Below are 12,338 nucleotides of genomic sequence, written 5' to 3'. Positions count from 1 at the left end.
CACACACACACACACACACACATCACCACTCACCCAGCCCCAGCTCCATCTCGTCAGGAGGGAGGGTGAAGGTGGGGCCAGACCCGGGTACAGAACAAGGGGTGAGGGCCACGCCTATGGTTGCTGCAGGCAACACACATCTACACATGACGAACTGACGTGGACACACACACACACACACACACACACACACACACACACACACACACACACACACACACACACACACACACACACAGACAGACCCGGGTACAGAGCAAGGGGTGAGGGCCACGCCTATGGTTGCTGCAGGCAACACACATCTACACATGACGAACTGACGTGGACACACACACACACACACACACACACACACACACATCACCACATTTCGTCACTGTATTTTCCTCCCCTCCCCTCCCCACCTGTCCCCCATCCCGAAAAAAAAAAAGAAAAAAAAGAGCTACACGTGGAAATAAAACTAAAAACAAAACAAAACAATTCAGTTTTGAAAACACAACCATGCATTTTACACACACATACACATACACATGCACGCATGCACGCACCACCACCACCACCACCACCACCCAACTGGAACAACACCCAGAACACACAGTGGCAACACACAGTTAATCCATCCAACCGCAACAACAACAAGAAGAACACTAACAAGTGTTTTGGCAACACACAGTTAATCCATCCAACCGCAACAACAACAAGAAGAACACTAACAAGTGTTTTGGCAACACACAGTTAATCCACCCAACAACAACAACACCAAGAACACAAACAAGTGTTTTGGCAACACACAGTTAATCCACCCAACAACAACAACACCAAGAACACTAACAAGTGTTTTGGCAATACACAGTTAATCCACCCAACAACAACAACACCAAGAACACTAACAAGTGTTTTGGCAACACACAGTTAATCCACCCAACAACAACAACACCAAGAACACTAACAAGTGTTTTGGCAACACACAGTTAATCCACCCAACAACAACAACAACAACAACAACAACACCAAGAATACTAACAAGTGTTTTGGCAACACATAGTTAATCCACCCAACAACAACAACACCAAGAACACTAACAAGTGTTTTGGCAACACACAATTAATCCACCCAACAACAACAACAACACCAAGAACACTAACAAGTGTTTTGGCAACACAAAGTTAATCCACCCAACAACAACAACAACAACAACAACACCAAGAACACTAACAAGTGTTTTGGCAACACACAATTAATCCACCCAACAACAACAACAACAACAACACAAACAAGTGTTTTGGCAACACACAGTTAATCCACCCAACAACAACAACAACACCAAGAACACTAACAAGTGTTTTGGCAACACACAGTTAATCCACCCAACAACAACAACAACAACAACACCAAGAACACTAACAAGTGTTTTGGCAACACACAGTTAATCCACCCAACAACAACAACACCAAGAACACTAACAAGTGTTTTGGCAACACACAATTAATCCACCCAACAACAACAACAACACCAAGAACACTAACAAGTGTTTTGGCAACACAAAGTTAATCCACCCAACAACAACAACAACACCAAGAACACAAACAAGTGTTTTGGCAACACAAAGTTAATCCACCCAACAACAATAACAACAACAACAAGAACACTAATAAGTGTTTTGGCAACACACAGTTAATCCACCCAACAACAACAACACCAAGAACACTAACAAGTGTTTTGGCAACACACAGTTAATCCACCCAACAACAACAACACCAAGAACACTAACAAGTGTTTTGGCAACACACAGTTAATCCACCCAACAACAACAACAACAACAACAACAACACCAAGAATACTAACAAGTGTTTTGGCAACACATAGTTAATCCACCCAACAACAACAACACCAAGAACACTAACAAGTGTTTTGGCAACACACAGTTAATCCACCCAACAACAACAACAACAACAACAACAACACCAAGAATACTAACAAGTGTTTTGGCAACACATAGTTAATCCACCCAACAACAACAACACCAAGAACACTAACAAGTGTTTTGGCAACACACAATTAATCCACCCAACAACAACAACAACACCAAGAACACTAACAAGTGTTTTGGCAACACAAAGTTAATCCACCCAACAACAACAACAACAACAACAACAACACCAAGAACACTAACAAGTGTTTTGGCAACACACAATTAATCCACCCAACAACAACAACAACACCAAGAACACTAACAAGTGTTTTGGCAACACAAAGTTAATCCACCCAACAACAGTAACAAAAACAACAAGAACACTAATAAGTGTTTTGGCAACACACAGTTAATCCACCCAACAACAACAACACCAAGAACACTAACAAGTGTTTTGGCAACACACAGTTAATCCACCCAACAACAACACCAAGAACACAAACAAGTGTTTTGGCAATACACAATTAATCCACCCAACAACAATAACAAAAACAACAAGAACACTAACAAGTGTTTTGGCAACACACAGTTAATCCACCCAACAACAACAAAAACAACAAGAACACTAACAAGTGTTTTGGCAACACACAGTTAATCCACCCAACAACAACAACAACAACAACAACAACACCAAGAACACTAACAAGATGTTTTGGCAACACACAGTTAATCCACCCAACAACAACAACACCAAGAACACAAACAAGTGTTTTGGCAACACACAGTTAATCTACCCAACAACAACAACAACACCAAGAACACTAACAAGTGTTTTGGCAACACACAGTTAATCCACCCAACAACAACACCAAGAACACAAACAAGTGTTTTGGCAACACACAATTAATCCACCCAACAACAATAACAAAAACAACAAGAACACTAACAAGTGTTTTGGCAACACATAGTTAATCCACCCAACAACAACAACACCAAGAACACTAACAAATGTTTTGGCAACACACAGTTAATCCACCCAACAACAACAACAACAACAACAACAAGAACACTAACAAGATGTTTTGGCAACACTCAGTTAATCCACCCAACAACAACAACAACAACAACAAGAACACTAACAAGTGTTTTGGCAACACACAGTTAATTCACCCAACAACAACAACAACAACAACAACAACAACACCAAGAACACTAACAAGTGTTTTGGCAACACACAGTTAATCCACCCAACAACAACAACACCAAGAACACTAACAAGATGTTTTGGCAACACACAGTTAATCCACCCAACAACAACAACAACAACAACAAGAACACTAACAAGTGTTTTGGCAACACACAGTTAATCCACCCAACAACAACAACAACAACAAGAACACAAACAAGTGTTTTGGCAACACACAGTTAATCCACCCAACAACAACAACAACAACAAGAACACAAACAAGATGTTTTGGCAACACACAGTTAATCCATCCAACAACAACAACACCAAGAACACTAACAAGTGTTTTGGCAACACACAGTTAATCCACCCAACAACAACAACACCAAGAACACAAACAAGTGTTTTGGCAACACACAGTTAATCCACCCAACAACAACAACACCAAGAACACTAACAAGTGTTTTGGCAACACACAGTTAATCCACCCAACAACAACAACACCAAGAACACAAACAAGTGTTTTGGCAACACACAGTCAACCCCCTACCCATGTTGGCCAGAGCTGTGCTGACGATGTGCGCTATGTCCTCCAGACGCCGACCCTCCTCCGCCAAGGCACCGGCGATCTGGAACAGTTTCAGTTTCAATTCCGGTTTCTTTGTTATTTTATTTTTTTTTATTTATTTATCTATTTATTATTATTATTATTATTATTATTATTATTATTATTATTATTTTACTTTATTTATTTCATTTCATTTTATTTTTTTATTTTTTTTATTATTTTATCTTCTTTTTTTTTCTTTTCAAGGCCTGACTAAGCGCGTTGGGTTACGCTGCTGGTCAGGCATCTGCTTGGCAGATGTGGTGTAGCGTATATGGATTTGGCCGAACGCTTTGCTTTGCCAAAGATATCTCAAGAAACCGGCAATAACTTATTTCATGGAGACAGTCCGGCTATCACGGTACAGACACATGCACGTGGCACGTATGTAACTGAGCGCGCGCGTGTGTGTGTATGTGTGTGTGTGTTTTAACAAGTGAATCCAGTAACATCAGTAAGATGTCCTTATTGGCAACCATCGACATTGGCCCGGTGCCTTTAGGCGCACCCGTCCCTCCCACGGAACAGACCAGATTCCCCTTTTCCCGTTTCGCCAGCTCTTTGAAAGTGCCGCCATCCTCAATGACTTTCAGAATCTCAGCGACTCTTGTCCTGTTCCGCCTACCCCCACCGTTCCCGTTTCGCCTATTGACGGAGCCTCACTGCCTGTCTGTATGTCTCTCTCTCGCTCACACACACACACACACACACACCACACACACACTGCAACTGAAGCCAGAGGCAAAGTGGGAAAAGGCGACTGAATCGGGATTACCAACATGGAGATAGACGAAACGGGAATAGGCGATTCAGGAGTATGCGAATTGGGAATAGGCGAATAAACATGATGTAGGCGAATCGGGAATAGCCGAATAAACAGGATATAGGCGAATCGGGGATAGCCGAATAAAGAGGATATAGGCGAATCGGGAATAGGCGAATAAACAGGGTGTATGCGAATCGGGAATAGCCGAATAAACAGGGTATAGGCGAATCGGGAATTGGCGAATAAACAGGGTGTAGGCGAATCGGGAATAGGCGAATAAACAGGGTGTAGGTGAATTGGGAATAAACGATTAAACAGGATATAGGCGAATTGGGAATATGCGAATAAACAGGATGTGGGCGAATCGGGGATAGCCGAATAAACAGGGTGTAGGCGAATCGGGAATAGGCGAATAAACATGGTGTAGGTGAATCAGGAATAGGCGAATAAACAGGGTGTAGGCGGATTGGGAATAGGCGAATAAACAGAATATAGGCGAATCGGGAGTAGGCGAAACAGGATGACACCCTCCCCACCTTGATACAAACGGGAATGCCGGTGAGGCCCCGCCTCCCTGCCGACTTGTCCCTGGCGGTCTGCGCGCAGTCCTCCCCCACTATCACCGTGGCAACCCTCATCCCCTCCCTCTGCGCCCGCTCCGCTGCTGGTCCGAAGTTCAGGCGGTCCCCCGTGTAGTTAGGGATCAGCAGCAGACATCCCGCTGAGGACACAACACACGCCAACAGAGCGGCCGTATAGTAGTTAGGGCAGAGGGCATCCCCTTAAGTACAGCGAAAGTTAAGTTACGCCTGGAATTTCCCACGTGTAGTAAGATTCACTGTATACAATGAAAACCAATTCATTTTTGCTTTGGTTTTTAGCACGTTTGCATCTGCTTGAATGTAGATAATATAAAAAGAAAATAAAGCAGCTCCCCCCCCCCACCCACCCCACCAACTCCCCCCCCTCCCCCAGCGCAATGTTGCACATGAGAGAGACGGTTATAAATCATTGAACTGCGTTTTCGTAACGCTACTTTTTCTTCACACTTTCTGGTTTACATCACCATTTCTTCAACAACAAAAAATATATATATATCAAAACATAAAACACATATTCAGCTCTGTCTCTCTTCTAACATCTGTCTATACATACATACATGAATACATACATACATAATTTCATATAGATCTATCAGTATGTAAATCTAAATCTATCTACATGTACATAATCATATATATAATTCATATATATACGAACGCTTCATGTTGCCTGAGCAGACCGTTGTATTGTGCTCTATCTCTCTCTCTAAGTCTCTGTCTCTGTCTCTCGGGAGTTTTACATGGCTGTTAAAAGCATCTACGATTCTGTACTTGTATGTGTTCGTGACAAAGGTATTTATTCAGACTTTTTTCAGTGTCCAAGAGGGGTTAAACAAGGTTGTATGCCAAGCACACAGCTGTTTTCCTTTTTCATCGGTGAATTGGCAGTGGAGTTATCAAAGAAGGGGAGACATGGAATACAAATGATACCTGGCGCAACAGATTTGCTCTTAATGCTATTTGCTGATGATGTTGTTCTCTTGTCTGACACACCCATAGGGTTACAAAATCAATTAAATGCCCTTAAGCAAGAAACAGACAGAAATAAAAGTAACCAATACATATAAATATTTTGGAATGTTATTCACAACAAAATTAAGTTTGACATCTGCGTGGGATGAAGCAAACAGAAAAGGGAAAAAAGGTGTAATCCAAATTATAAAATCACTCAGGAGACTGCGTTCGACTGACGCTTTCCTTTCGTTTGGGCGGGGCAAAGGCAGCTCATGAATAATGAATGCGTGCCGCGGCGCAGGCTGCCTGGCTTCAGCAATTTCTGCAAGTGGTTTATCTCTCTTTTCTAATCTCCGGTACACGCTAAAAGTACGTCGTTGAAAAATTAAGTGTTGTTGTACTGCATTGCGTTGAACAATATCATGCTTTTCTTCATTGCGCTGTGTTGTGTTGTGTCGTGTTGTGCTGTGCTGTGCTGTGCTGTGTTGTGTTGTGCTGTGCTGTGCTGTGCTGTGCTGTGCTGTGTTGTGCTGTGCTGTGTCGTGTCGTGTTGTGCTGTGTTATTCTGTGTTGTGTTGTATTGTGTTGCCGATGTCTTGTAGTTGAACTGCATCAGTTGTGTTGTATTGTATTGCACTAGTTTGTACACCTCTCTCTCTCTCTCTCTCTCTCTCTCTCTCTATATATATATATATATATATATATATATGTGTGTGTGTGTGTGTGTGTGTGTGTATGTGTGTGTGTGTGTGTGTGTGTGTGTGTGCGTGCGTGTGTGTGTGTGTGTGGTTACGTGTCGAAATTTCTGTTGTATTTGTGTTTGAAGGCCTATATGATTCCCTGATTTATGTTTGTACCCTAGATGTACTACCCTACCAATATTCCTTGTGACCACTTGGTAATAAAGACATATTCTATTCTATTCTATTGAAAATGGGAAAAAAAAAAAGAAAGGCAAAAATAAACTGCCCGGTAAAGTCAGTGAAGATGACTCACAAGAATAATACCGTTGATAATAACAATAATAATTAAGAAGAATGATATGATGATGCTAATAATAATAATAATGATAAAGAAGAAGAAGAAGAAGAAGAAGAAGAACAACAACAACAACAACAACAACAACAACAACAACAACCTCACACACTGATCGGTTTGAATACTATTTCTTCCAATGCTGACAGACAAACAAGCCTCACAACTTGACCACCTCAAACATTCTATTCACATTGTCACTCCAACCCTACAGCCAGCAAAACTAAAGTGAATTCCCCGTAAAGGCTGTGGATGGATGGATGGGCATGATTCAGGGCCTCCGTCAGTCACTGACCTGGGTTGTGCTTGGTGACAGCACGTACAGCAGCCAGCACGGTGGAGGGAGGGGGCGAGGCAAACACGGACCCCATGGCAGCAGCCGCCAGCATGCCCCGACCCACGTACCCTGCCCAAGCAGCAATACAGGTCTTCACAATTACACTGATGCAGGGAAGTTTGCCAGGGATCTGTGTGTGTGTGTGTGTGTGTGTGTGTGTGTGTGTGTGTGTGTGTGTGAGGTTCCTCCGTGTGTGTGCGTGTATGCGTGCGTGTGTGTGTTCCTCCGTGTGTGTGTGTGTGTGCGCGCGCGCGCGTGTGTGTGTGTGTGTGTGTGTGTGTGTGTGTGTGTGCGTGCCCTACCCAGCATTTGGGACATTTTGTTTTCTACGTTTCTGATGATGAAGGATGATCATAGGGGTGGTGAAAATACTGTTATGGGGAGACCAATTAGGGTTGGGACTATATGATGGCCACTGACGGCTGCCCTCTCATAATGCATCCCTGGGTCAGCCAGACTCAATTACATGCAGACACCCGCATCGTAGGCGGACTGGTCAGGGAAATTTGAAAAAAATATAGCTGAGTGATGATGATTGAGTCTCCCGTCGGTCCGACGGATGAGTAGGCAGGCAGGCGGTGTGTGTCCTCATCATGATGGGAGAAGAGGCCGATTCTTCGATGCGCAGCACTTCCCACAGGTGTTGCAAGGGAAAACGTCTCTAGAAGTTGAGCCCTGTTTCCTTCGCTCACGCTTCTCCTTAATGGCCAGCGTTCTCTTGTTTTCAAACGTCTTTATGCCACTAGAGCACAGCGGCATCCTCCAGCGAGAGCGGTCAAGGGCATAAGTTTCCCAGGAAGCGATGTCTATGTCACAGGCTTTGAGGTTTGTCTTCAAGGTGTCCTTGAAGCGCTTGACACAAAGCAAAGACTCCCAAAGACGCCTGCGTCACAGTGAAGTGGGTGACGCAGCAACGGTGTGGTCCCAGTCTTTCCATCTGAGTCCATAGTTCATTCAGCTGTGGGCAGATGCAAAGGGACGAAAAACAACAACAACAACAAAAATATTTGACAAGGTTCGAACCCGGCATCCTCTCAGTCGTAGGCCCGTGTCGTTAAATACTTATTCATGGCGGCTGGTTTCAGTTGTGCTTTGCTTTCATGCAGCCTGCAGAAATCAGCAGTTACTGGACATGTCAGTCGTATGGAAAAATAGATATGCATGTAACGTACGAACGCGCGCATACAGTAACACACACACACACACACACACACACACACACACACACACACACACAGTTACCAGAAAAGGCCGGTTCATGGCCAGACCCTCCCCCACACACCACCGCCACTTTCCCCGCCCTCTGCAGCTCCTCAAAATCCGCACGAATGATAACTCTCTGACCCTTCAGCAATCTGACCCCAGGGTTCAAGGCCACATAGCCCTCCAGGTTGTCATCCACACAACTGTCCACGCTATTAATCAGCTTCTTGCCACTTTTCTCAGCCATTGTGGATCACTTGAACACAGAGAGATTTTTTTTTGTTTGAAAGGTAACACAGGTTTGTCAGTTCTGGAAGCACCGCACGGTTCAAAAGGAATAAGAAACAAGCTGCTGAAAGATTGACCGACAAAAATCTTATCAGTCAGTCATGGCCTAGACTCTTCTTCGTTCACAACAAAATGACACAAAGATATCGGCAGACGTTGCATGGTGCGATAATAAATGGAGGCACGGAGCTTACAGCCAAACAGCCTTGACCCCAACTGACTAAAATATGGAGACAACTTGTCGGTTTGCTGACGTCCACATCGCTGAAAAGCTATCGAGTTGTGCTTGTGAGGTCAACTGACACAGGCACACGAAGATTACGCCGTTACGCCTTTTATTTGTACAAAAAAATAAAAATAAATAAGGGTCTCTGTGTGTGTGTGTGTGTGTGGTGTGTGTGTGTGTGTGTTATGAACCTTAAAGTCACAGTCATGGACTAACATTTATTCAATCAACTCAGTCACACACACACACACATACAAAAAATCAGCAGTAATTGTCCTGGCACAATTTTGGTTATGGTTCAAGTTCGTGAACCACAGACCCCGAGTAGAACTTATAACAAACACTGAAATCAAATTCGGGTTCAATTTTACTGACGAACGACTGGACTCAGTGTCAGCATATCAATGCCCTTTCCACTAAGGTCACGGCAAAGACTGACGACACTAACACGCTTTTCTGATGTCAAGGGGCTGAATCTACAAGTTTGAGACCGCCTTATTCTAAAAAAAAAACATTTTCAAGATTAATTTAAATTGGGTGGTGTGTTTTTTAAAAATATTTTTTATCATTAAATGAATATAAAAAATAAAAACATAAAAAGCCGGCAGAGGGGGGTAGGGGTGAGGGATTTCTTTTAACCTATCGATTTCGAGTCTGGTGTTACAAATCAAAAACGTCCTCCGCTTTTTTTAGAACTACAGTTCCATAAAAACAAAAATGGCCGAAACAAGTAGCCTGGGGGGAATCGACTTTCCATATCTGGACGTTGAAGTTAGTGGGGAACTCATAATTTCAGCGACCGGCTTGTCTAATGGACTGAGGGCCTGCCAAAGACATCTTTGACTCTACTGTCTTCGACAGGACCGTCGTCTTTTCCCTCCCCGCAAATATCACACCCTTTTAATTGTCACTGATGATCATAGTGGTATGCGCACGCGCAAAGGAATAATACCATGGGGGCAAGCGAAGGACGAAGATGTCAGAGGTCAGACATACTTCCCCCATCACAGTGTCCGCCGTGAGGGCCGGGTCTGGGTTCGAATCCCGTCAGTCTCATCCTTTCTTCCAAGTTTGACTGGGAAATCGAACGCAGTCGGTGATGCCTCCTTTAGAAACTGAAACTAAAGCTAAGGAATGGTACATTTCCGTTTTCTTTACTTATAGTTTATTCATTTATTTAATTATTCATTTATTTTGCTGTTGCAATAAAGAGGCCGGGAGGGGGCGGGGTTGGGAGGAAGGGGGGGATCGGAGACGACTGAGGGAATGCTGGTGTGGGGTTGGGGTTGGGAGTGTGTGTCAATGTCAGTGCCATGTGTGTGTGTGTGTGTGTGTGTGTGTGTGTGCGCGCGCGCGCAACGTCAGTGTGTGAATGTGTGTCAGAGTAGCTGTGTCTGTGTGAGTGTGTGTGTGTGTGTTGGAGGAGTGGGGGGGTCACTGTGTGTGTGTGTGTGTGTGTGTGTAACTTGACATCGCCATGTGATATGATTGTGGGCCGCACACAACTTGAAACGTATACAGTATGTCACAATTATCGAGGACTGATATGTGTGTTCGCCAGTACGCGTTTCTCAGTTTACCCTTTCAGGTTGCATACTTGATTCTGTCGTCACAGTATTCAGTGAAGTACTCGTATTTGAACTTGAATATAGTGATTATTCCCCCAGCTAGGAAATTGCCAGGACGAGAAAAAAGGGGGGGAAAAAAGCACACTCAAGGGCTTAATATTATATCCTCAAAACTCTCTCTCAGCGAGGGTCACTGAAAACATGCAGGTACAAGTAATACTTTAATTTGGGCTACTGATTCGCAGTCAGTCACTTTTTAAAACAGGCCAGCATACAATGCAATGCGTCCAGTACTCGCGACAGTACAAAACTAAAAACAGTACTCATTACAATGCAGTGCAGTGCAGTGCAGTATAGTACAGTACAGTCCAATACAGTACAGACACCGAACTGGAAAATAACACGCTGAAACTGCATGTCCACTCCCTGGTGGTATGATTAGAAAAAGGGATCGTTCGTTTATTTATTTATAGTCTGTTCATCTCAGATGATGATATCAGAAGAAAAAGGGAGGTTACCATGATGTTTACAAACTTGTTTGACGAATCAGACGTTTTTCTCGAAAAATATATTCATGGAATATAGGCCCAGTATATCTGCACGTATATTCTACATGGGCTCAAACTAATTTTCAAACTTTATCTAATCTTTCTGGTGTGGTATACTTCAGAAAAGCAAAAGAGCAAAACTGACTGAAGAGTCACTGCCCTTGATAATTCACTAATCACAATTTATTGTGCCCTGTACAGAAACAATAAGTTAGTTCTTAAATTTAATCAAATACAAGAAAAAAATAATGAATTATTCTTATCAAATCATATACATACTGAAAATTTTAAACGTAATTATTCTAAAAGCAATAATTTTTGTTGTATAATTTTGATTCGACGTATTTTTAGTATTATTTTAAAACTTTTCATATTGAACCTCACTACTTCATCAATGCAGCAACGAAACCGAAAATGCCTAATTAGGAAGAAAATGAATTTGTTAAATTTTTTTAAGGCACCAATACGGTGTCGTTACTTCAACGAAAGATAGGCCAGCTCAAGAGATATGATTTCTCTGTAGTGAAAAGCTGTTTGACCAACGTTTCGAAAACAAAAACAAATTTTCTTTGTTGGAAAACTGTCGAGTGTCCATCTCAGAGATGATCTGTGGAGGGCTAGTTTTATACGAAGTAGCATTTGACCTGGTGAATTACTTCGGTGCACAGCAAATGGGTCAAGATACAGCACAATGCTAATCAAAATACCCAGCAGAGTAGGGTCAAAATGGCTATTGAACACTGAGAAGAGTTAATAAATGATTATTTGTTCAGTCAGTTTAGAAAAAGGACATGTACCAAGGACATGACAAACAATTTAAAAAGAACACAGGGAAGGATTATTATCACTTACCCACAGACATCGCATCCTCTATCAAAGTCTTTCTCGCTAAGCAAGCAAAAACTTGTGTATCTCTAAAAAGGCACAAGTGTTCGTAAACGTGGATGATCTTGGTGTGCTTGGCCTTGCCTTCTGCTTGGTCAAAACAGTTTGTTTCTCAAGGAGGCATCACTGCGTTCGGGCAAATCCATACATGCGACACTGCTGGCAGATGCCTGACCAGCAGCATAACCCAACGCACGTATTCGAGGCCTTTAGTTCATGCT

At 42.9% G+C, this 12,338-nt stretch overlaps 1 protein-coding gene across 1 annotated transcript in view; it reads right to left on the bottom strand.

Moving 5' to 3' along the window:
- Positions 1-9,096, bottom strand: part of LOC143296408 (triokinase/FMN cyclase-like) — a 34,820-nt gene extending 25,724 nt beyond the window's left edge. Inside the window, exons 1-5 of the mRNA XM_076608302.1 lie at positions 8,642-9,096; positions 7,358-7,468; positions 5,008-5,192; positions 3,649-3,727; positions 34-123 (exon numbers count right to left, since the gene is read on the bottom strand). Of these exons, the coding sequence (XP_076464417.1) occupies positions 34-123; positions 3,649-3,727; positions 5,008-5,192; positions 7,358-7,468; positions 8,642-8,849 (673 nt within the window). The 5' untranslated portion in view covers positions 8,850-9,096. The remainder of the gene's footprint in view (positions 1-33; positions 124-3,648; positions 3,728-5,007; positions 5,193-7,357; positions 7,469-8,641) is intronic.
- Positions 9,097-12,338: the final 3,242 nt, after the last annotated feature.

The sequence above is a fragment of the Babylonia areolata genome, chromosome 21 (genome assembly GCF_041734735.1).
Source record: "Babylonia areolata isolate BAREFJ2019XMU chromosome 21, ASM4173473v1, whole genome shotgun sequence".
Taxonomy (NCBI): Eukaryota; Metazoa; Mollusca; class Gastropoda; order Neogastropoda; family Buccinidae; genus Babylonia; species Babylonia areolata.
The sequence above is the reverse complement of the archived record's forward strand: the minus strand, read 5'-3'. Positions and strand labels throughout refer to the sequence as shown.